At 41.4% G+C, this 26,928-nt stretch overlaps 1 protein-coding gene across 2 annotated transcripts in view; it reads right to left on the bottom strand.

Moving 5' to 3' along the window:
* Window positions 1–3,270: 3,270 nt before the first annotated feature.
* hacl1 (2-hydroxyacyl-CoA lyase 1) overlaps window positions 3,271–26,928 on the bottom strand; it is an 82,634-nt gene continuing 58,976 nt past the window's right edge. The window contains exons 13-17 of one of the 2 annotated variants that reach the window (XM_068005851.1): window positions 21,993–22,147; window positions 21,047–21,205; window positions 13,792–13,899; window positions 5,064–5,250; window positions 3,271–3,894 (exon numbers count right to left, since the gene is read on the bottom strand). In XM_068005851.1, coding sequence (XP_067861952.1) covers window positions 3,862–3,894; window positions 5,064–5,250; window positions 13,792–13,899; window positions 21,047–21,205; window positions 21,993–22,147 — 642 coding nt within the window. In that variant the 3' untranslated portion in view covers window positions 3,271–3,861. The remainder of the gene's footprint in view (window positions 3,895–5,063; window positions 5,251–13,791; window positions 13,900–21,046; window positions 21,206–21,992; window positions 22,148–26,928) is intronic. The other variant, XM_068005861.1, reaches the window with a different exon arrangement.

Here is a 26,928-nt window from a genome sequence, read left to right on the forward strand (position 1 = left end):
GTAGAGTTCTGGATTTGTTTGGCTTTCTGCAGTATTGAGCTCTCAGTATCTGACATAAGCTTCCCTTTTTTGCATTATCCTACCCTGTATGCTCCTTGACATCCAGGGAGCTCGAGATTTGGGAGTCCCACCCTTTTTCTTAGTGACGGCTCAGAGCAAATATGTTCCCACAATCTCCTCGTTGAACGCCTCCCACTGGTCTGACACTGATTTACCTTCAAGCAGCTGTTTCCAGTCCACTTTTGCTAAATCACATCTCAGTTTAATAAAATTGGCCTTTCCCCAGTTGAGAACTTTTACTCTTGGTCTATCTTTGTCCTTTTCCATAACTATGCTAAATCTGACTGAATTATGATCACTACCACCAAAATGCTCAGTACTAGATCCATTGCTTTTTGTAGTGTATATCAATGATTATACTTAAATGTAGGGATCATGATTATGAAGTTTGCAGATGATACAAAAATTGGCCGTGTGGTTGATCGTGAGGATGAAAGCTGCAGACTGCTGGAAGATATCAATGGACTGGTCAGGTGGGTAGAAAAGCAGCAAATGGAATTCAATCCGGACAAGTGTGAGGTAATGCATTTGGGGAGGGCAAACAGGGCAAGGGAATACACAATAAATGGGAGGATACTGAGAAGTGTAGATGAACAGAGGGACCTTGGAGTGCATGTCCACAGATCCCTGAAGGTGGCAGGACAGGTAGATAAGGTGGTTAAGAAGGCATATAGGATACTTTCCCTTATTAGCTGAGGCACAGAATATAAGAGCAGGGAGGTTATGCTAGAACTGTATAAAACACTAGTTAGGCCACAGCTAGAGTACTGTGTGCAGTTCTGGTCACCGCATTACAGGAAGTGATTGCACTTGAGAGGGTACAGAGGAGATTTGTAAGGATGTTGCCAGGACTGGAGAATTTTTAGCTATGAGGAAAGATTGGATAGGCTGGGGTTGTTTTCTTTGGAACAGAGGAGGCTGAGGGGAGATTTAATTGAGGTGTATAAAATTATGAGGGGCCTCGATAGAGCGGATAGGAAGGACCTATTTCCCTTAGCAGAGAGGTCAAAAACCAGGGTTCATAGATTAAAAGTAATTGGTAGAAGGATTAGAGGGGTATTGAGGAGAAATTTTTTCACCCAGCGGGTGGTGGGGGTCTGGAACTCATTGTCTGAAAGGATGGTAGAGGCAGAAACCCTCAACTCATTTAAAAAGTACCTGGATATGCACTTGAAGTGCTGCAACCTACAAGGCTATGGGCCAAAAGCTGGAAAGTGGGATTAGGCTGGATAGCTTTTTTTCGGCCGGCACAGTCACAATGAGCTGAATGGCCTCCCCTTCAGCGCCATAAATTTCTATGATTCTAACGAGAGGACACAGATTTAAGGTGGTTGGCAAATGAACCAAAGGTGACATGAGGAAAAACTTTTTTGCGCAGTGAGTAGTTATGATCTGGAATGTGCTGCCTGAAAGGGTGGTGGTAGTAGATTCAATCTTGACTTTCAAAAAGGAATTGGATAAATACTTGAAGGGAAAAAATTTGCAGGGCTACAGGGAAAGAGCAGGGGAATGGGACTAACTGGATTGCTCTTACAAAGAGCCGGCAAGGGCTCGATGGGCCAAATGGCCTCCGACATATCGCCTGCAAGGCCAGTTCTAACTACCTCTTGTTTTGTTCGGATTCCAGGAGACTGGCATCAGGGAGCTGCTTCCCAACTTTACACTGCTAAATCTGGATCCACTCGAGTGGCAGAATCAAATATTTGACTTTTCGTAGCTCTACAATTCTGCTGCCAGAATAAGGGAGTCAGACTCAATGCAAACTGCAGAGAGTTTGCTTATTTGCTCACGGACACCAGTATCCCAGAATCTGAAATGCGCAAGCTTGGTGTAAAAATGTCATATCATTCACTTGCTGCACATTTCTAACATTTTATGCTTGTTGCCAGACAAGTGCCAGGCAATAACCATTTCCAACAAGAGTCTAACCACCTCCCTTTGTCATTCAACGGCATTACCATTGCCGAATCCCCCACCATCAACATCCTGGGGGGTCACCATTGACCAGAAACTTAACTGGACCAGCCACATGTGCTCACTGACCAGCTCTTGTAGCCACACCCACCAAATTTGTTTCACAGAACTATTTAATTTGGAAATAAAGGTTTTTGGCAAATTGGCCTTAAGTCGCCAGAAATAAGTAATTCCATTAATGGATAAAATTAACAAGATTTCAACTGTGGAGTTTGAAGTCTGTGGCAGCTATAATTTCTGTCTCCCTTCCCCTAACCAGCATTAGTTGCACAAAGAACAAAGATCAGCAGAAATGCAAACAAGAAGCAGTCTTGAACTCCTACATTACTCACTCAATGCACAGTACTATATACTAACAATTACGCTCTTAATTCAGTTTTAGAATAGCAAAATAACGTCTTTTTAATTTCATGATTCTATAGTAGGCTTTCACTCTGTTTGATCTACATCATTTTAACTCTACGTTTAACCTATTAACTCTGTCTTCACTGAGATTATGGTCTATAAATCATTATAGATGTTAAAAGATATTCTTTAGGCTTTGGGTCATGTGAACCATCCCTCCAGAGTAAATCACAGCCCTATTACTCACTCCCAATCATCTATAATCCTATATTTAATTTAATCAAGGGGTCTAAGTTAATGTCCATAAACACAGACAGCCATCTTCAAACATAGGATTTTTAAAATCTAAAAATACATTACCTAGATAGGAAGAAAAATATACTGAAATTCACCAGCTTTAAATTTACGTTTTACATTTGCAATTTGCTGAATGATAGTTTTCATATGATTGATCCAGCAATATTGAGATATCCATAGTAAACAATTTTACAACACCAAGTTATAGTCCAGCAATTTTATTTTAAATTCACAAGCTGGTGAATTTAAAATAAAATTGCTGGACTATAACTTGGTGTTGTAAAATTGTTTACAATTGTCAACCCCAGTCCATCACCGGCATCTCCACATCGAGATATCCATACACAGAGAAGAGCCCGTTTTGATAGATGGCCTCCTTTTATGAGTTGTACAAACACTTGAAGCTAGCTGTAGGCAATGTCACTTTGAAATAAATATTAAATATCTATAACAGTTTTCTTCAGCAGGAGAGGTTAATAAAAGTGCATTGCTATTTGCTATTGTATTTAATTTCTCAGAATGCACTACAATGATTTAGCCTTTCCAACACTTAAAATTAAATTACCAAGAAAATCATTTTGGCACAATAAAATGTACGTAAAAATCATTTTTATTTATACTTCAATGAAATACAATTTCCCAACTAAATTATGCTGGGATGTTATGTAAACTGAGATTTATTTTTCATTTTGCAATAGAGGTTAACAGAATTTTTTTTTTACAAAAATCATTGCACTGGTCCGGTTTAACCTGTACAGGTATTGTATATGATCATTCTGGTTGTAATTCATGGCGGTGATAGTGACACTTTAGATATGGATATACTAATCATTGATCCTGGAATATGCTCTACTGTCCAGAGTATGCTAAACTTACATTTGATTGACTTGAACATTCTAGATCATATTCAAATAGTATTAAAAAGTTCATTTTATCCCAGTAGTCAAACCCTGGTGACCTAATGTGGAACCAACTCTAAACCCAAAAAGCTCAAGAATATAGGCATCCAATATTAGCAAAATGTTATATTCACGTAAGAAATTATAAAACAGATTCTTTTTACTAAATTCTACTTATTTATAGACTCTCGCTAACACACGTTTTCCAGTTAGCTCAGCCTGGTTTACTTTGCTTTGGTTTTGTGCTTGCAGACTAGTTGCAACTTCTCCTAGCACATCATTCAAGTCATATATTGGAGCGAGTCAGCCAGGTGAAATCCTGAAAGCAAATAACATAGAAGAACATAAAGTTGAGAGTGGGAAAAGATTATATGGCCCATCAATACCACTCTATCCGAAGTCTACGTGATAATTCTTCAATGGACTCATTTCCCTCCCACACCACCTGTTGATCCCCTACTTTAAGGAACCCTAAAAAAAAATCAAGTAGTGCTATTACTATATCTCTAAACAGTTAGTGATTATTTAATCCTTGTAAGTATTTAACAGATTTGTGAAAGAACAGTGTACCAGCATTACTACCACTCATACTCAAACCCTTCAGCAGTTGAACAAGATTTCCAATAATTAGTTGAATCTAAGAGACAAAATGCAACCATAGTGGTCTTCCCCTACATGCACATGCACACATGAAATTAAATTAAATCCAAAAGAGCAAAAAAAAACTTCCTCTCATTCCCTCCCCCATTCCCTTCACCAAAAAACATGGCCAAGATTGTGAACCTTCACACACAGACCTGTTTGTGTAAGCATACATAATACAATGGGTCCACAAACTAATTTATTGCTTCACAAAACTGCAACTTCTAATCATTTTCTACATTTTTTTCTCCACTTTGGGTTTCCCCAAAACATCACCAACTGAATTTAAAATAAAATTGCTGGACTATAACTTGGTGTTGTAAAATTGTTTACAATTGTCAACCCCAGTCCATCACCGGCATCACCAACTGAGACTGAGGCAGCAGAACAAGGAGATCCCTTTCTCAGGTTCCTGTCAATGCTGCTCTTGCAACAGCTGTTCAAAGGTGTGTGGACTGACCGGCTCGCTAACTTTTCCTCCCTGTAGAAAAGCACCTGGCCTCTATTAAGCATCTTCCTCCAGCCAACTTTGCTGAGAGTTGAAAACTCACAGTGTAGACGATCTCAGGAGAGTCCCGTGTCTAACTAACTCACTGTGCTGCTTGAACCCCTCTCCTCCATACAAAACCGATTTAATAGATTCATCATAAAGACTATAATCAGCTCCGCTGGAGGTCACTCTAAACACATCAACAACAGAGACTGAGTGTTCCGTACTATAGATGTGTTCAATCGTGCAACAGAATCCTCAAAAAAATATCAATGCCTGCTTCATCTACCTACATAAGTTACTGCACTTCAAAATAATTCATTATACACAAAATGCATTCCTCCAAATGCACTTACTTGTTTCTTTCTGTCAGATGATGGATCAATCATCACATTAATAAGTGATGGCATTTTCTGGTCAGCCAAACATGCAACAAGTGCCTTTTGCAGCTCCTCAGGTGTCTGTACAAAATAACCTTTTCCACCAAATGCAGACATGACCTGCTCATAGTGAGCATTGGGTAGGAGGGAGATGGGAGGGGCCCTAAAAGAAACGAGGAAATAAGGTACTGAAAATGTTTACCAAAGAGGAATAAACAACCATGTCATTCCTTCATTTACTTTTGTTTAAATCTGTGAACGCAATGACATAATCAGTCCTGCAGGTTTCAAAATTCAGGCAATTTAGTGAAAATCAATCAATTTTTACTTTAAAATATCCTTGAGATATCTGTCTCATCAGTAATATGGGCAATCAATGTTTAGATAATGACGTTTTTGGAAAGCATATTCGACAATATCAATATTCCACCAATGTTCTGCCACCTCAGTCATGTACAAAGACGACAAATAAAACAAACAAAACTTTTGTTATAAACTGAAAGTACTTAATGCACAGCAAAACAAACACATGCACCAAGAACAGTTAAAAATAATTAAGGATACTATTAGATCAGCTAAAAGGTTAATGGAAAAGAAAATCATGGACACCTGTCTTGGAAATGGAAATGGGAAAAGCTTTTTCAGCCACATTAAGAGTCAGAGGACTGTCAAAAGACTGTATTGGGCCATTGAAAGGACACTCAAGGGCAGGTTAGAAGTGACTCTCAAGGTATGGCAGAGATACTAAATGAGTACTTTGCATCTTGTCTTCACTCTTGATGATGCGCAACTGAGAATTAACAATAAAATTGTTAACTCTAAAATAGATTATATTGCTTTTGAAAGAAAAAGGAACCCTAAAATATATTGGATTGCCAGCCCAGATGATATCCACCCGAGGGTCCTCAAGGAAAGGGGACCTGTGCTATATGAGTCCATTGCTCGTAGCTTTAATGGCGCTCTGAAGCCAGGGACTTCCCTTAGACTGGAAGGAGGCTTTTTTTAAATTCATTCATGGGACGTGAACATTTATTGCCCTTGAGAAGATGATGGTGAGCCGCCTTCTTGAATCGCTGCAGTCTGTGTGGTGAAGGTACTTACATAGTGCTGTTAGGTAGTGGGTCCCAGGATTTTGACCCAGTGACGATGAAGGAACAGCGATATATTTCCAAGTCAGGATGGTGTGTGACTTGGAGGGGAACGCGCAGGCAGTGGTGTTCCCATTCGTCTACTGCCCTTGTCCTTCTAGGTGATAGAGGTCACGGGTTTGGGAGGTGCTGTCAAAGAAGCCTTGGCAAGTTGCTGAAGTGCATCTTGTAGATGGTACACACTGTAGCCACGGTGCGCCAGTGGTGGAGGGAATGAACGTTTAAGGTGGTGGATGGAGTGCCAATCAAGCGGGCTGCTTTGTCCTTGATGGTGTCGAGCTTCTTGAGTGTTGTTGGAGCTGCACTCATCCAGGCAAGTGGAGAGTATTCCATCACACTCCTGACTTGTGCCTTGTAGATGGTGGAAAGGCTTTGGGGAGTCAGGAGGTGAGACACTCGCCGCAGAATACCCAGCCTCTGACTTGCTCGTGTAGCCACAGTATTTATGTAGCTGGTCCAGTTAAGTTTCTGGTAAATGGTGACCCCCAGGATGTTCCAATTTTTAAAAAGGGGGATAACTCAGAACCAGGTACCTGTAGGCCCATTACCTTGACGTCAGTAATAGGTAAGATGCTCTAGGGAATCATTAGCGTTGCAATATATGATCACTTAGACAGAGAAGGCCATATCTGGGACACCCAACATGGATTCCAGAAAAGGTCGTGTCTTAACAATTTGATTGAATTTTCTGAAGTCAGAAAATGAAAGTAAGGAAACATTGAAGTTTATAGCACAAAATGACCATTTGGCCATTTATCCATGTGCCAACTCTTTGCTAGAGCTATCCAAAACTAATCCCACTACCTTACTCTCTCCTTGTAATTTGTATATCTTCGAGTATGAAACTCCTGAAGAGATCCTGCCAACAATGGACTTATGTTAAGGTATGCACAAGAAAAATGAAAGGATATAGATTTGTTCCCCATGCATTTCCAAATTTTGCATTTATTGTACTCCAACGGAAATAAGAATATGATGTTTACGCCATCTGAATACATTTTGTTCCTGACTCTGAAGATAATTTTCTGTCTAGGTTTCACTTTCACCAAGAACAGCAACAGAACAACAATATATAGATTATCATTATTCCCTCATACAATTAGCTCCATTCTCCTGGAGGGAGAAAACTGGTCTTAAGAGAAAAGAGACCTGATCACAATCACAATGCATCATGAACAGGTGGTATGAAATGTCTAAAATCAATCCACGCTCTTGCCAAGATCTGCATTTGAATCGAGCCCAGCCAGATGGGATGATAATTGATTTTATTGGACAGCTGTTAAAAACTACAGGTGAAAAGAATACTAACACTCAGGGGCATACGTCAACTTAGAAATTAAAATAAGAATAGCCCTGAATCACCATTCAGCGTATAAATTGTACCAACATCCCAGTGGGTGGGGGAATAGAAAACATTCAACCCAATGTCAGAAAATCTATAATGTGGCTAAAATTGTAACCAAAAGCAAAGTACTAGTGAGTATGTTATGAAGATTACTTATCTATTAGAAAAAAATACTAATTTTATGAGGGAATAAAGAGAGACAGGTCACGGAAAGCTCAGCTGCGGGTTGAGAGAAGAGAAATTAGCAACCAGTACTATGTAAGTGACCTGGATAAATGCTTCATTATGAAAAGGGCACTTTATCTAACAGCTAGGCAAAGGACATACTGCGCCTCTTAAAAACAAATCATACTGATAAACAGAACCAGGATTTATACCCCCTGAATGAAAATCTAACATTTAATGCCTTGGACTATTATTCAATAAAACTGGTTGTACAAATACCCCCTGATAGCCCAGAAGGAAAGAGGTCATTGATTTCAAATGTTTGTTTTCTATACAAATGGTTGAATCAAAACGGACACTAACAATGCAGGTCTTGTTCTCACATCAGCCTCTTAACATGCAACATGAAATCCTTCAATGGTGCAGTGTCACTATTCTCCAACACCTGCTGCTGTTGTAGCATCAGCTGCAGCTCCATTTGTACCCACTGGAAAATCATGTCTTTCTGTATTCTGTCATTTTGATTGACAAAATTGTATTCTTTTACAACAATTGCGGGAACATGTTGAAAAAAGGAAGCATTTAATAGATCTGTTGTCTTCTAGAAAACAAAATCTTGCATTTATAAAGCACCTTTAATGTAGAAAAACATCCCAAAGTGAATCACAGAAGCACAAACAATCAAAAATTGACATCAAGCAAAAGAAGATATTAGGATGGATGAGTAAAAGCTTTGTCAAAGAGCTGGGTTTTAAGAAGGGCCCTAAAGGGGAAGAGGAAGGTGGAGAGGTTTAGGGATGGAATTCCAGAGCATACGGCTGAAGGCATGGCCACAATGGTGGGGTGAAGGGAGTGGGGGACACACAAGAGGCCAAAGTTCTCAGTGGGTTGTAGATCTGGAGAAGTTTACAGAGATAGGGAGGGGCACGGCCATGAAAAGATTTAAACACCAAGATGAGAATTTAAATTGGATGCGTTGGGTGGCTCGCAGCCAATGTTGGTCAGTGAGCACGGGGGTTATGTGCGATAGGGTCTTGGTGCAGGATAAGATATGGGCAGCAGAGTTTTGGAAGCGCTGAAGTAGGACTGCTTGTCCTGGCTCCACCAGAACACTGCAGCCTGCTGCCGGGCTGTGCTTGCTGGGATTATGGAGGATGGGAGGTCGCCAGGAGAACATCGGAATAGTCGAGGCTGGAGATGGCAATGGCTTGGATGAGGGTTTTGGTAGCAGATGGGCTGAGACAGGAGTGGAGACTGGCGATGTTGCAGAAGTGGAAGCAGGTTGTCTTTGTGATGGAGAAGACATGGAGCCAGAAGCTTAGCTCAAAGACAAATAAGATGTCGAAGTTGTGAACAGTCTAGATCAGCCTGAGACAGTGGCACAGGAGAAGGATGCAATTTGAAATGACATACATAGGACCCTAATTACCATTTCAGAACGGTACATGCAGTCCAGCTGAAGAAAAGCCCAGCAGTTAAGATTTAATTTATTTTTTTGGAGGCCGGGAGGAGAAGTGCTCCTCGGGGCTCCATTAAAACAACCTGGGATGTTGTTGCATCAGGTTCTGCCCTATCGAGACAGACCTCCTTCCATCGTGGAGCTAGCGAGCTGCCCTGGGACGCTCGTTTTCCCTCCGCAGCCTGCCGGCTCTACACTAATGAAGCCCGGCCCTCAAAATGGGCTGAGTATCCTGTTGGGACTATCAGACAACTGCGAGCACGCTCTGCCGATTGCAAATACAGCTTGGGGAGGGGTTCGAATCTGCCCCAGTGTATCGTACGATTTACCAGGAGCAATGCCATGAGATCTGCACTGGGATCTTAGGAAATGAAGCTGCACCTTTAGTACTAACAGCACAGGACAAAATAGGAAGGTCAATCCAGTAGACAAGGTAACCTCACTGCGGCAATATCTTCAAAAACATCTTTCTGCTTATCAAAATACTATTATACTTTTACTCACAACACATCTAAAGTCTAAATAAAGAAATATAGCATAATAGTATATTAAAGAAATGGACTGAATTATGTTAACCAATATCACAGATGGTATTTTTTTTATAAAACAGACATTAGAATCTTTAGAGCTCATATAAAATGCAGGCATCTTTTTTAGAAGGCAACGGGAGGGGGCGGGATTTGCAACTTTCGCCCAAATGGGCGTGAACACAGTAGAGCAGCCACCTGCCCTGGCTGAAGATGGCGCCTGAAGGCCTGAACTATTTTCAGGTTAAGGCCTCATTTGGATGCAGTTGATAAGTTGTGGGCATCAAACGGGTGCTCCAAAGCAGGTTGCCGGTTGTAGGAGGGCGGGAAACCCATCCTGAGCTGGCCAGCAGGTCAGGGAGGGGGGTAGGAAATAGGAGAAGGGAGCTGATCCCAGAGGGAGACACGCACAGGTCGGCAGCAAGCTGCAGTATTCTGGTGGAACCAGGAGAAGAACTCCTGCTCCTTCTGACCCCACAAAAAGAAAAAGAGGTTTGGCATCCTTTTGTGGAGGGGCCACCGGCAATCCCCTTAAGTGCCGCTGGTTAGGCCGCTCACCACACGGTACAAGTGGAGGGAGCGTTCAGGGTGCATCCGCCCATTTGTATTTCAAAATTGCAATCAGGGTTCTACAATGGTGCAGGATCCTACGAACATACGAATTAAGAGCAGGAGTAGGCCATTCAGCCCCTCGAGCCTACTCTGCCATTTGATAAGATCATGGCTGATCTGATTGTGACCTCAACCCTACTTTCCTGTCTACCTACTATAACCTTTGACTCCCTTGTTAATCAGGAATCTATCTAACTCAGCCTTAAAAATATTCAATGACCCTGCCTCCACCACTCTCTGGGAAAGGGAGTTCCACAGACTCATGACCCTCAGAGAAAAAATTTCTCCTCATCCCCATCTTAAATGGGAGACACCTTATTTTTAAACTGTAGCCCCTCGTTCTAATCTCGCCCACAAGAGGAAACATCCTCTCAGCATCTACCCCTTCAAGTCCCCTCAGGATCTTATATGTTTCAATTAGATCACCTCTCATTCTTCTGAACTCTAGTGTATACAGGCCCAACTTGTCTAGCCTTTTCTCGTAAGATAACTCCCTCATCCCAGGAATCAGTTGAGTGAACCTTCTCTGAACCGCCTCTAAAGCAATTATGTCCTTTCTTAAATAAGGAGACCAAAACTGCACACAGTATTCTAGATGTGGTCTCACCAATGCCCTGTACAACAGTAGCAAAACATCTCTACTTATATATTCCATTCCCCTTGCAATAAATGACAACATTCCATTTGCCTTCCTAATCACTTGCTGTACCTGCACACTAACTTTTTGTGATTCATGTACTAGGACATCCAGATCCCTCTGTACCTCAGAGTTCTGCAATGTCTCTCCATTTAAATAATATACTGTTTTTCTATTCCTTCTGCCAAAGTGGCAAGTTCACATTTTCCCACATTATACTCCATCTGCCAAATTTTTGCCCACTCACAACCTAACTTAATCCCTTTGCAGACTCCTTATGTCCTCTTCACAACTTACTTTCCTACCTACCTTTGTGTCATTACAAATTTAGTAACCATACATTCAGTCCCTTCATCCAAGTCATTGATATAGATTGTAAATAGTTAAGGCCCCAGCACTGATCCCTGTGGCACTCCACTCGTTACATCTTGCCAACCTGAAAATGACCCATTTATGCCTACTCTCTGATTCCTGTTAGCTAACCAATCCTTTATCCATGCTAATATGTTACCCCCTACACCATGAGCTCTTATTTTGTGCAGTAGCCTTTGATGTGGCGCCTTGTCAAAAGCCTTCTGGAAATCCAAGTACACCACATCCACAGGATCCCCTTTATCCACGTTGCTTGTTACTTCCTCAAAGAGCTCTAATAAATTAGTCAAACACGATTTGCCTTTCACAAAGCCGTGTTGACTCTGCCTGATTCATTGAGATTTTCTAAGTGTCCTGCTATAACCTCCTCAATAATAGATTCTAGCATTTTCCCTATCACAGATGTTAAGCTAACTAGCCTGCAGTTTCCTGCTTTCTGTCTCCCTCCTTTCTTGAACAGAGGAGTTACAATCGCTATTTTCCAATCTAATGGGACCCTTCCAGAATCTAGGGAATTTTGGAAAATTAATACCAATGCATCTACTATCTCTGCAGCCACTTCTTTTAAGACCCTAGGATGAAGTCCGTCAGGACCTGGGGACTTGTCAGCTTTAAGTTCTAATAATTTTTTCAAAACCCTTTCCCTGGTGATTGTAAATGTTTTAAGTTCCTCCCTCCCTTTCACCTCTTGATTCACAATTATTACTGGCATGTTATTTGTATCCTCTACAGTGAAGACGGACACAAAATATCTGTTCAATTCATTCGCCATTTCCTTATTCTCCATTATTAATTCCCCAGATTTGCATATTTAAATAGCCTCCTGCCCAAAACAGGCAGACTCGTTTACAGGCCCTCCAGAAAGTTCCAGCAGGTGGGCCTCGAGCGTCAAAGGGGCGTCTGAGGTCCACCATCCTGATTTGCGTGTACCAGACTAGAAACGGGCTGACAGCAGTTGAAAATCGCTCAACATTTTTAACGAAAATATAGCTGACTAAGGTAGAACCACTTGTGAGATTGGTCTGGTAGTGGTTTGCGCTAATTACAAACTCTAGCTAGAAACCACAGGTGGTCATTATTTCCACGATTTTATAGAGTATAACATTTTAGTAATAGAAAATGCGTCATGTTTCAGGATTTGTGACTGTTTGGCCTAGAAGGAATTTTTGGCTTAAACTACAATATGTTTTTGATATGAAGTTGGATGTGGGGTTGTAAGGATTAATTCCCAAAGGTCCAGCATATTTTTCAATCTTGCCAGAGAAAAATGGCTGGAGCTACTGAGACAAAGGGGGACTAGGTATGTTAATGAGCTCTCTGAAAGGAGATATGATAACCGTTTTGACGGCTGGCCTATCAGTTTGAAACAAAAGGAAGGTGGTTGTTTCGAATCCTTCCAGTAAACAGTCACACATGATATGTTGGGATGGATGTAACATGCAAGCTCAGCAGGGATTAGCTGCACAAATCCATCTATGGAAGACAGTAGGTGGTTTGATTGGCAGCTCAACTAGCCAATCTCCAGGTGCACAGATATGTTGGGGGGAGGGGGGCAGGTCAGAGATCAAACTTTTGGCTCCGTGTCCAGCTAAGAAAGAAAAACACAGTGCGCAGCAAAATCTAGTGTGAAAAAGACCCAGAGTGAAAGGGTTCACCTTAAACATAACGCTGACTAGATTCAAGGAGAATACTAGATTGAAAAGTGTACCTAACCTACTCATAGCAGGAGTGTGAAGTGTTTTATTTTCTATGTTCTAAGGACCATTATGAAGTAAATTAATCGTTACTCTGTTTATTCACATATTATACAAAAATAAATCAGCTTGTTGATTTATAATTGGTCTGGTCTCATTAGAGTGCTTGATCAGTCCACTTTCTGGAAACTAGGAGAAATGCACGTGGGTGCTAATGCAGAATTTTAGTAATATAAAATGTGTATGTATATTACAATACAAAAACACTCAGACACAAACTTTGAATGCAGGAATCCACACTAATAAAGAGTAAGAACAAAATGAGAACACTAACAATGAAGAAATTCTGCTAGCATAACAAACTATTGGTTAAAAAAAACACCTTTTTCCCAACCCCTCCCCCCCACCACCCCTGTCAAAAAAAAACTAAGGGGAAAAATGTTCTAATCAGGTTCCACAGCTAAGAACCCGCAGGACACCAGTTTCTAATTGAGTTAAGAAATTTAGTATTCAACTATCAGTATAAAGCAAGCAGATGTACTTCTGTTTCATTAACTTTGACAGATGTCAATTAAGGTATGTGTATACAGTTGGCTTTATTGTACTGCAGCCAGCTGTATATATTGGCAGAAATTTAATTAGCTCCAGATATAGTTCTATGCTTTCAAAAGAAAGCCCTTGGATGCTAGTTTTATTGCGTGGAGCAACAGAGATTTATTACCCCCAAAACAGCTTCTTCACTTACACAAATTCAGTTTCTCCCAATTTTGACATCTCTTTCCAAGTGTCCTCATCCAGTCCACTGTAAATTCCATTATTGTTTACTACAATGACCACTATCGGCAAACTGTACCTAAGATAAAAAGAAAAGTTAATGCTTACCATTATATCATATCTATATGCAAGATACTCCAACTCGGCTGGGTAACTGTAAACCACAAGAGCACAGCTTTGAAAAAAGGAAACTTCAAGAGACCCGATTCAATTCTTCAAGATAAGCTTTTGGAGTGTGTACAGCTCAGATTCACCACAATTATACCAGGGCTTAAAGGGTTAAATGATGAGGACAGGGTGCATAAACTTGGCTTGCATTCCCTTGCATTTAGACGGTTGAGCTGTGATCTAATTGAGGCATTTATAATGATTAAGGAGTTCAATAGGGTTGATACAGAGAAACTATTTCCTCTGGTGGGGGAATCCAGAACAAGAGGGCATAATCTTAAAATTAGAGCTAGGCCATTTAGGAGGGAAATCAGGAAGCACTTTTCCATACAAGGGTAGTGGAAATCTGGAACTCTCTCCCCCAATTGTGCTGGGACAATTGACATTTTCAAGACGGAGAGCAGTAAATTTTTTTGTTAGGTAAGGGTATCAAGGGATATGGAGCAAAGTAGGGTAAATGGAGTTGAGGTGCTGATCAGCCATGATCTAACTGAATGGCGGAATAGGCTTGATGGGCTCAATGGCCTACTCCTGTTCTTATGAAAGGGATTGACAAAACTGATCCAGACAAATTGTTCACCATGTTTCCAAGCTGAAGGATTGGACACTTCGCACCTTGGTGCTGGAAACCTTTATTGATCTCTAATGGGGGGCCAAGTGATCAGAAAACCAGAGCACAGGCAACAAGAGGGTGTTGTATATGGAGTCAGACGACCCACCAGAGTGAGGCAACATTCACATGTTCTTTATATATGTATCAGTGTACAAACAGAAGTTATACTGATTATACCAAGTGCCTCTCATTATACTCTGGGCTCTGTAGGTTTTGCCTACTGTGGAATAAAGCAGCTTATGAATCAAACCAAACATTGACTCGCCTAGTGTTAACTTGGTCCAACTTCGGAAAGATTGAACAAGCACGTGCACGCAAGACACGGGGATCTGGTTCTTAACACAAGGGAATTTCAGTGTTACACTCCCAGGACCTGTTACCACGCTAGTAATAAGGCAGTGGGAGTCATCTTCCGTAAGAAGGTGACCAGATTACTTAAAAGGAGTTGCAGGCACCTCTGAACCCAAGTGGATATCTGTGGCGAATTTGTAATAATCGGGCTCTTTACAATAGAACTACACGACTTCCATCGGAGACACGCCTCAAAGAAATAACATGCATCTATATAGCACCTTTCGCAACCTCAACTCCTCCCAAGCGTTTTACAGCCAATTAAGTACTTTTGAAGCTTAGTCACTGTTGTAATATAGGAAAGACAGCAGATATTTGCGCACAGCAAGGTCCCACAAACAACAATGAAATAAACGACTAGATCATCTGTTTTCGGTGTTAGTTGAGAGATAAATGTTGGCCTGGACACATGAAGAACTCTTCTTTGAACAGTGCCATGGGATCTTTTACATCCACCGGAAGAGGGCAGTCGGGGCCTCGTTTTAACGTCTCATCCAAAAGACTCCACCTCAGACAGCACTGCATTGAAGTGTCAGCCTGGATTATGTGCTCAACTCTCTTGAATGGGGCTTGAACCCTAACTTAGAAGCGAGTGTGCTACCACTGAGCCAAGGCTGACATCTTTAATGACACTTAAAAAAACAGCTTTTTCTTGCCAACTGATTTTTTCCTGTTATTACAAATTTGCATATTATGTTAATACATGTGATCATTAACACTGTACAAGCTCTTTCCCATCCAAGCACATTATCGTACATAAATTTCCTCAAGAAATGTTGAGGCTGCTATAGGTGACTGAATATAATGTTAATATTTTTTGCAGTCGCTTCTAGGTTTCTAGATTTCCTTTCACCATTTCGTGTATCCTGCTTTTCTCTCATTCTCCCCTCTCTGACGTGAGGGAATCCCCTTTTATATAGTGCGACAAAATATAATTTTAGAAAGCAATTAACCTTTACGACTGCAGATGCTACTGCTGCATGCCTGAGGGCCTATTCCCCTATTCATTTACACTGAGCTAGACAAAGACTTTTCTGAAGGTGGATTACACATATATTCAACAAATCTTAAAAATATAATTGCCTTGGAAAAGTTATTTTTCATCAATATTAAACTCTCCCCACCACCCATCTGCAAACGTTGCCACTGAAAAGTTTTTGTATACCATTCTTTGATTGATACTTCAATTTAGAATTATTATTTCTTGGAGAAGTCCATGAATGGAAGAATAACCAAAATAAATTCTCTAATACCATCACTGGTGATTCAGTGTCTGCACCACAGCTGTTTAATGAGTGCTAGCGATAAAATACATTAATTTAAAAAAAACAACTGGATAAATAATCAAGCACCAAATTTATAAAAAAAAAATTTCATAAACTGCTTGATGATTCAGTAGGTAAATGTGGTGTCGAACCAGCAAGGCTTCAATTCAATTCCTCGTTCATCTTGAGGTGGCCTATCTCAGCTGGGTTGGAGATGGGGAGGCGGGGGGGGGGGCGGGGGGAGAAAATTACAATTGGCCTCAGCATCCTAGTCTAAGGTGGAGGGGAAAAGAGACAATAACAAAATAGCAAACAGGATTCTCACTCTTCATTGCTATCCAGTGGTTCCTGATTATATGATACCGGAAAGGAAAGTTGATGGTGGCGGAGCGGGATGAATGTTGCCAGAGACGTTAGCCGCCTGGATGTCCTAACGTTACATCCATCCTACGGCCAATGAAACTACAATCCGTACTTGCTCTAGATTCTAAGTACGTTGAGGAGGCTCAAGAGCATGGAGTGTTTCCATTTGATTTCCCCTCGCTCAGAAAAAGATGCTCATCTGCATGAGGCCCCAAAATCCTCCTTGGCGGCCTCTGGCTCACAGCTTGAACCTTCGCTCAGAAATTTCTTCTGTGCCATTCCAAACTGCCAGTATGTAATTTCTTTGATTTACTGCTGTTGCACACTTTCCATTTCCTCGCCTTCATCTTCTGCCCTGACACATCTTGGAGGTAAAACCTACCAACTGGCAGGGTTGAGCATTCCTAGTGGAAAGCACTGCTGGAGACCTTGGGTAGAGAGTGCTGCATGGATCAGTGCTGTCAAATCATTACGTGTCAGCCGTGGCTCAGTGGTAGCACACTCGTATCTGAGTCAGAAAGCTGTGGGTTTAAGTCCCATTCCAGAGATGAGCACAATTTCCAGGCTGACATATCAGTGCATTGAGAGAGTGCTGCACTATCTTTCAGATGAGCCGTTAAGCCAAGGCCCTGCATGCTCTCAGCTGCACGTAAAAGATCCTATGGCACTATTTAGAGCAGAGGCGTTCTCCCTGGTATCCTGGCCAATATTTATCGCTCAACCAATATCACTAAAACAGATTATCTGGTCATTATCATATTGCTGTTTGTGCGGGCTTGCTGTGTACAAATTGGCTGCCACGTTTCTTACATTAAAACAGTGACTACATTTCAAAAGTACTTAATTGGCTGTAAAGCGCTTTAGGACATCCTGAGGTCGTCAAAGGTGTTATATAAATGCAAGTCTTTCTTTATTATTTGAGCCACTTCCCCTACGCCCTGGCCGCACGCCAACTTTTTTTCCTGGATGACTCAGTTTTCCATATCTACGTACAGGGCTAGAGGTTGTAGCCCCATTTCCATTACCTGAAGGGGCTGCTCCTCAAATTCTGGCTACATTTTTCACCTATGCTCTTTGTCTTTGGTCACCTGGTAAACAATGGGTCAAGCTGACCATAGGACTTCCTTGTGGGTCTGCTCCTGGGCCTCGTAAAATCCACAGGTTCAGGGTATGTAGGATCATCGTAAAGAGTTTCTCCAATTGCCCTTCCTGCTGTTCTGAGCACTTATGAGTGCCCAGGTGACCATGGAACACAATCATGCCATGTCCGGCAGTTTGCTCAAAGCCTTCTGTGACCGATGGGCACTGCAGGATATTAAGATGACAGCCAAATTTTCATACAAGGGCACTTTTAGTTTAACTGGGCCGTTCATTATGCTGCCCTACTCTGGTGGGTGGCACTTGTTGTTGTATTTGTCCTGGGTTGGGTTCAGTCAAAGTAGTACATGGTAATGATCAAAAAAAGTTAGTCTCAAAAATTATGTGTCTCAGTTGGTTGGCACATCTTACTTTATCTTCCTGTACATTAAAAAAATAGAAATTTTCATAATTATAGCCCCATGAGAGAACGTTATTCATTACAACAGTAGGAACATGATCTTTGGGGACATGAAACTTGTTGCTGGGTGACATGAGCAATATTTCTCAGAAGCTCTCAAAATGAAATGTGGTTTCCCCAACTTCAGAAGCAATGTAGTGTGTTGTCAACAGTACCAATGAGTTTATTTTAATTTTGTTTATAACAGCTAAAATATCAGTAGTTTTACTTGCAAATAAATTCTTGTGCTATTTTGATAGCAATGCTGCAGGAGAAATTCAGCTTATAACTGTATTTTTCTAGCAGGAATGGATCCTTCATGAAGTGCCTTTTGGATAACACGTGACCTTAGCTGGCCTGTACTGTATATCTGTATGCATAATTTCCATGAAGCTTGTTGAATATTATACAGCACAACTGCACGATACAAGCCAGCCATAATAGCCAAATATATTATCTCAGATGCATTGCAGTAACGAACAGCAGGCTTGTGGTGAAAAAAAACATTTAAAAGGATAATAGGTCTTCAAATCACAATAGCAGATGATTCCGAACTCACTGTTTCATAATTAACTATTGATATTTACCATTTCTAACAAAGAGATTTACTATAAAGCAGTCAGCTCCATTAGCTACAAATTTTTGACAGACTTTGAGTTACCATCATATAATCTCCCACGAAAGCTATCTATGTCCATGCCTATCTAGTTTCCTCTCAAACTTCTCTAATTGTGTCATCAATTTATGCCTTCTAACTTCTGCCATTAACTTGGGGGTTCCCAGGGCACCGTTGTCTCTCCTACTCAGGAACTTTCTCACATCATTACCTCCTCCACTGTTTGTTGATAATTATACTCTACATTGATCAACTTTCTTCAGATCGCACACACTCTGTGCTCACAACCTCCAGTGCAATCAGTGCAAGGTCTGTTTCACTACATTTAAATCGCCTCGATATCCATTATTGGGACAAAGAAAATCTAATTTCTTTCAATTTTTCATTCAGTGTCTTCTTATGTCTTACAAGTCTAACCAGCTGCCTACACCTCTTACCTTTGGTAGCTTTACCCTTAATCTTTCTTCATCTATTGACATTCTTGGTCTCATGATGTCCTCTCCAATGGAGTGCCCATATGTTCTCCCCACTGCTAAAGCTGTCACCAAGAAGCTTGATTTCCTCTTTTGTGACAACGATTCATTCTCCCCTCAACAAATCTGACCTCTCTATATAATCCAAGCCTATCAAAGGCTAGACTTATTACTCCCATAGCTGGGGAGACAACACCTCTTTCACAATCATGGGCAGGATACACAAAGAAGCTCGTCATCAGATAGGTGCACCTCACCTCATTTGACTTTACATCACATGAAAACTGTGGAACTTCTTATCTCCCTCAGATTTTCCTTCTTCCCAAATTAAAACCCAAGCTTGATGCCGTACGATCACTACTTGCAGATTTTCCTCATTTCTTTTACTCTTAAACCTCGGTGATGCGTCTGGTATTGAAGCCTCCGGTATTAGTGGTAATATATTGAGCTGGATTGAGAACTGGCTGGAAGGATGTAGGCAGAAAGTAGTTATAGATGGATTTGGATCTGTTTTGAGATCGGTCACTAGTGGTGTCCTGCAGGGATCGGTGTTGGGACCGTTGCTCTTTAATATTTTTATTAATGATCTAGATGTATTGTGCTGGGGGTATGATTAGCAAATTTGCAGATGATACCAAGATCTGTGCGAGTGTCAGGACAGTAGACGATGCTTGACTGCTTCAGGCGGATCTTGATGTGTTGGGGCACTAAGCTCATGACTGGCAAATGATGTTTAATTTGGAGAAGTGCAGTGTTATGCATGTGGGCAGGACAAATGATCTACATATACCTTTCAGGGAAAAGCATTAAAGCAGGTGGAGCAAGAACGAGAGCTGGGCATTTTAGTGCATAGATCTCTAAAGGTTCATGAGCAATGCTGTGAAATGATAGCTGGGCAAATATGGTATTGGGGAGCATTTATGGGACAAGTGACTACAAGACAAAGCATACTATTTTGTCCTTGTACAAGACCTTGGTCAGGCTTCATTTGGAATACTGTGTCTAGTTTTGGTCTCCTCACATGGTGGGTGATATTGAGGCATTGGAAAGGGTGCAGAAGAGGGCCACTAGACAAATTCCCAGCTTAAAGCATCTTAGTTATCAAGATAGGCTAAAAGAGCTAAAACACTACACTTTAGAAAAGCGTAGACTATAGGGGATCTGATTGAGGTTTAGAAGATGATGAAAGAAATAGATTGTGTTCCAGTTGATAATTTGTTCCAATTAAATATGTTAGGGACGACAAGGGGTCACAATTTCAAGTTTTACAAGATCAGGTCTAGGTTAGATGTCAGGAGGTGGTTCTTTTCCCAGGGAATAGTGGACCTCTGGAACAGGCTACCGGCTCGTGCAGTGGATGCCGATTTGCTGAATTCTTTCAAGCGAGAGCTGGACCTGTTTCTGGTTGGGGTGGAGAGCACCTCTTACAAAAGGTAGATAATGTAATGCATAGAATTATTAGGGCCAGAGTGATCTCCTGGACTAGTTCTGATCATCAAAGCGGTCGGAGAGGAATTTCCCAGATTCTTTTCAGCAAAAAGGCCTGGGTTTTTTAAGCTGGTTTTTTGCCTCTCCCGGGAGATCACATGATGTGGGGTGGGGAGTGTATAAATTGTGATACACAAGGTATCACGATTGTGTGGGACAGGCTGGATGGACCAGAGGGTCTTTTCCTATCCATCATTGTTCATATGTCGCACTGCTTACTTTGACCTTTCAGCTTGGTTTCTCAAAAAAGGTGAGTATTGATATCTTGAAAATATTCCCTTTCCCAGTACTAAAGTATACAAACCAATAACAAGGTCTGTTCTTTAATATACTCAGAAATGTATTGCATTACCTACACATGGTCTCCACTTCCATTCCAGAAAATCCAAATGCACTATCTCCTTCGATACAGATAACCCGCTGATGTGGGGTCTGATCCTTGGCAACCAATGCTGCAGCTATGGCAAAACCCAAACCTACCCCCATGGTGCCAAAGGTGCCAGCATCCAATCTAGAAGAAAAAATATCAGCGGTAATTTTCTAATTTTTAGTGGCAACAACACAAAGCAGCCATATTTTGAAAGAGTAAACATCACCGGTATTATAAAAATTCTATTACAGCTTTGTAAAGAAAGTATCTCCAACTTATTTTGTGTACACACAATTAATTTCCCCCTACTGCACATCATATATCCACCAAGCAGGTAGACAAGTGAGCTACCCTCTCAAACATCACAAGGAAATAAGCAAAAGCAGCTCAGATTAACTTACCCTTTAGCTTGCATCATTTTAATCTCTTCTTCCCTCAAATACAGTCTGACTATGGTCAAGAACCGTGTGGGAAATTGCAGACACAACACCGCATGTTATCATTCTGTGAACCACTCGGCTGCCCCAGTACATTTCATTTATATTATAAAAATCTGCAGGATGAAAATCTCCTCTCTGCTGGCTACAAGGGTCCCACATGAAATGAGGTTTGGCAGTTGCAACCCAGATCTTAGTGGATGTGGGTTCATAGCACTAAATTTCCACTGACAATCTCATTCAATGAGCCCTGGTGTGGGAATTTGGAACGTGTCACTGATACAATAGGTTGTGTTCTTCTGAAGCTGGTATTAAAGTAAACTGTTGAGGCAAAGTATAGGGAGTTTTGTAGAGGTGCAAAGGTATGGTTTGTAACCAAAAACCACTGCAAATCATAAGCAGGTACTCAAAATATGGAGCCTTGTGAAAATTGCTTCATCTTTAAGTTCTATAATTGTTAATGGCCTTGAATTTACTAACATGGTAATTACCTATGCCGTGGCAAGTAGTTATGCAGCATGGTGCGGCCAATGTCCATGGTATTGGCACCCTCGTTGACAATAACACAATCGTCTGGGAGTAGTGCTTGAATGTTGTGGAAAACGGTGTAGTAGTTCATAGGCAGAGATTTCTGTGCAGCCAAGGCCTGGAATAGGAAAGTTTTGATTAATTAGGTAATGATCACTTCTGGTACAAGATGACAATTATGCCAAATAAAGCTTGATTCAGATAATACTTGTGGGGTTGCTGAGGACTGTTAACTACTGACTAGTGTTAGCTTGACTCAGTTGGTAGCACTCTTTCTGGAGTCAGAAGGCAGCACTCTTGTTGAAGTTAGAAGGCTATACGTTCAAGTCTCAATGTTATGGGTTCACTCGCACTTAAGCACATAATCTTAGCTGGCACTACACTGCTGTACTGAGGGAGTGCTGCATTGTCACAGCATCCTTCAAATGAATTGTTAAAACAAGTCTGTTCTTATGGCTCACGTGTGCTCTCTGTGTACTGGCCAATATTCCTCCCACAGTCAACATTGGCAAAAATGTTAACTGGTCATTGATCTCATTGCTGTCTGTGCAATCTTGTGTGCAAAATGGCAACATAAGTTTATCTACATAAACAAAATCACCACAATTCAAACCCATCGTCCGCAAAATGCTTTGAGATGTTTCTCAAAGATGTGATATGGGGCTATATAAATGTAAGCCTTTCTTTCCTTCTTTGAGCGTTAGCTTGGATCAGTTAGCTACCTGGTAGCTTCCGAGTCAAAATGTTGTGGGTTCAAGTCGCACTTCAAGATCTGAGCACATCATAAGAACATAAGAACATAAGAAATAGGAGCAGGAGTAGGCCAATCGGCCCCTCGAGCCTGCTCCGCCATTCAATAAGATCATGGCTGATCTGGTCCTAACCTCAAATCTAAAATCATGTCCAATTTCCTGCCCGCTCCCCGTAACCCCTAATTCCCTTTACTTCTAGGAAACTGTCTATTTCTGTTTTAAATTTATTTATTGATGTAGCTTCCACAGCTTCCTGGGGCAGCAAATTCCACAGACCTACTACCCTCTGAGTGAAGAAGTTTCTCCTCATCTCAGTTTTGAAAGAGCAGCCCCTTATTCTAAGATTATGCCCCCTCGTTCTAGTTTCACCCATCCTTGGGAACATCCTTACCGCATCCACCCGATCAAGCCCCTTCACAATCTTATATGTTTCAATAAGATCGCCTCTCATTCTTCTGAACTCCAATGAGTAGAGTCCCAATCTACTCAACCTCTCCTCATATGTCCGCCCCCTCATCCCCGGGATTAACCGAGTGAACCTTCTTTGTACTGCCTCGAGAGCAGGTATGTCTTTTCTTAAGTATGGACACCAAAACTGTATGCAGTATTCCAGGTGCGGTCTCACCAATACCTTATATAACTGCAGCAATACCTCCCTGTTTTTATATTCTATCCCCCTAGCAATAAAAGCCAACATTCCATTGGCCTTCTTGATCACCTGCTGCACCTGCATACTAACCTTTTGATTTTCTTGCACTGGGACCCCCAGATCCCTTTGTACTGCAGTACTTTCCAGTTTCTTGCCATTGAGATAATAACTTGCTCTCCGATTTTTCCTGCCAAAGTGCATAACCTCACATTTTCCAACATTGTATTGCATCTGCCAAATCTCCGCCCACTCACCCAGCCTGTCTATATCCCCTTGTAGGTTTTTTATGTCCTCCTCACTCTCCACTTTCCCTCCCATCTTTGTATCATCTGCAAACTTTGATATGTTACACTCGGTCCCCTCCTCCAAACCGTTATTATAGATTGTAAAGAGTTGGGGACCCAGCACCGACCCCTGCGGAACACCACTGGCTACTGGTTGCCAGTCCGAGAATGTACCATTTAGCCCAACTCTCTGCTTCCTGTTAGATAACCAATCCTCCACCCATGCCAGAATATTACCCCCAATCCAGTGATTCTTTATCTTGAGCAATAATCTTTTATGTGGCACCTTGTCGAATGCCTTCTGGAAGTCTAAATACACTACATCCACTGGTTCCCCTTTATCCACTCTGTACGTTATATCCTCAAAGAACTCAAGCAAATTTGTCAGACATGACTTCCCCTTCATAAAGCCATGCTGACTTTGTCCTATTAAATTATGTTTATCCAAATGTTCTGCTACTGTCTCCTTAATAATAGACTCCAAAATTTTACCCACCACAGATGTTAGACTAACTGGTCTATAATTTCCAGCCTTCTGCCTACTACCCTTTTTAAATAACGGTGTTACATTAGCAGTTTTCCAATCTGCCGGGACCTTTGCCGAGTCCAGAGAATTTTGGAAAATTATTACCAAAGCATCCACAATCCCTACTGCCACTTCCCTCAAGACCCGAGGATGTAAGCCATCAGGTCCAGGGGATTTATCCGCCTTGAGTCCCATTATTTTTACTGAGTACCAATTCCTTAGTGATTTTAATCGTATTTAGCTCCTCCCCCCCTAGAGCCCCCTGTTTGTCCAGTGTTGGGATATTCTTAGTGTCCTCTACCGTAAAGACTGAAACAAAATATTTGTTCAGCATTTTTGCCATCTCCATGTTTCCCACCATTAATTTCCCGGTCTCATCCTCTAAGGGACCTACGTTTGCCTTAGCCACCCTTTTTCTTTTTATATAACTGTAGAAACTCTTGCTATCTGTTTTTATATTTTTTGCTAATTTATTTTCATAATCTATCTTCCCTTTCTTAATCAATCCTTTAGTTACTTTTTCCTGTCTTTTGAAGACTTCCCAATCTTCTATCCTCCCACTAAGTTTGGCTACCTTATATGTCCTTGTTTTTAGTCGGATAATCTAGGATGACACCTAAACATAGTACTGTGGGCCAGGGAGCTGTGTTGTCAGAGGTGCAGCCCTACAGATAAGATGTTAAACTAAGGTTCTAATGCCTGTTCAGGTGGACAGGGTATAATAGCCTTGTGGTGATGGTACTGGACCAGCAGCCTAGAGGTCATGAGACCGGGTACCGTAGCATAGTGGTTATGATACTGGACTAGTAATCCAGAGGCGTGGACTAATAATCCCGTCATGAGTTCAAATCTCACCAAGGCAGCTGGGGAATTTCAATTCAATTAATTAAATCAAATCTGGAATTTAAAAAAACTAGTATCAGTAATGGTGGCCACGAAACTACCGGATTGTCGTAAAAACCCAACTGGTTCTCTAATGTCCTTTAGGGAAGGAAACCTGCCGTCCTTACCCGGTCTGGCCTATATGTGACTCCAAACACACAGCGATGTGGTTGATTCTTAATCGCCCTCTGAAATGGCCTAGCAAGCCAGTCAGTCAAGAAAGCGGCTCACCACCACCTTCTCAAGGGCAATTAGGGATGGGCAATAAATGCTGGCCTTGCCAGCGACGCCCACATCCCATGAACGAATTTTTAAAAATCCGACTGCGACAAGTTGTGAAATTGAATTCAAAAATTCCATTCATTTAAATGACAAAGAAAGTAGATGGATTGTTGTTGAAATCCAACTGGTTCACTAATGCCCTTCGGGAAAGGATCTGCCACTACTACCTGGTCTGAGCTGCATGTGACTGCAGTCCCACATGATACAGTAGACTCTTAATGTCCTCAGGGCATCTAGGGATGGGCAATAAGTGTTGCCTTGCTGGTGTTGCTCACATCAGAAAACAAATTAAAAAGACATTAAAAATGCCGTGGCGCTATTGGAAGAGTAGGGTTTTGGTTGTGGTGATTCTTAAATCAGATTAAATTCTCATTAATCAGTGCCAGTTGTGGGATCTTGCTTTTTGTAGCATGGCTGCCACATTTACCTGCATAAATGTTTGAGGGAAGTGACAAGGTGCTATATAAACGCAACTCTTTTCACCTTTCTCTGTTGATTAGATGGTTACATTAATTGGAAGTACAAATACTTTTGTTTCATTACAAATAGTAACCATTTGGGACAATATTACACAGCTCACAGATTAATGGCTGCCCTAACTACCTGTCAGTGGAAATCACTGCCTTTCACAAAGCATTTCCCATCTGGATTTGCAAACAAGCCAGAAAACAAATCTTTGAAGGTGGCAGGACAAGTTGAGAAGGCTGTTAAGAAAGCATATGGGATCCTTGGCTTTATAAACAGGCAGAGTACAAAAGCAAGGAAGTTATGCTAAACCTTTATAAAACACTGGTTAGGCCCCAGCTGAAGTACTGTGGCCAATTCTGGGCACCACACTTTAGGAAGGATGTGAAGGCCTTATAGAGGGTGCAGAAGAGATTTACTAGAATGGTTCCAGGGCTGAGGGACTTCAGTTACATGGAGAGACTGGAGAAGCTTGGATTGTTCTCCTTAGAACAGAGAAGGTTAAGAGGAGATTTGATAGAGGTGTTCATCATGAAGGGTTTTATTGAGTAAATCAGGAGAAACTGTTTCCAGTGGCAGAATCATCGGTAACAACAGGACACAGATTTAAGGTAATTGGCAAAAGAACCAGAAGTGACATGAGGAAAACATTTTGTTAGCAGATTCCATAGCAACTTTCAAAAGGGAATTGGATAAATACTTGAAGGGGAAATATTTGCAGGGCTATGGGGAAAAAGGAGAGTGGGACTAATTGGAAAGCGCTTCCAAAGAGCTGGCACAGGCACAGGCACAGGCACAATGGGCCGAATGGCCTCCTTCTGTGTTGTATCATTCTAAGATTCCAAGATAACATAGCCTGCTGATTAGCATCTAGAAGAGAAAAACAGGTCTCCAGATGTAATCCTTCATAATTACTCATTTCTAACAAAGGGTTATGCCTGAGATATAAAACCTAACTTTCTCTTCAGGATGATGATTAACCCACTGTGCATTCCTAACATTTTCAGTTTTTTTTAAAGATTTTCAGCATGTGTGTTTTTTTTTCCCATTTCTAGCCAG

The sequence above is a fragment of the Heptranchias perlo genome, chromosome 2 (genome assembly GCF_035084215.1).
Source record: "Heptranchias perlo isolate sHepPer1 chromosome 2, sHepPer1.hap1, whole genome shotgun sequence".
In the NCBI taxonomy this organism is placed as follows: domain Eukaryota; kingdom Metazoa; phylum Chordata; class Chondrichthyes; order Hexanchiformes; family Hexanchidae; genus Heptranchias; species Heptranchias perlo.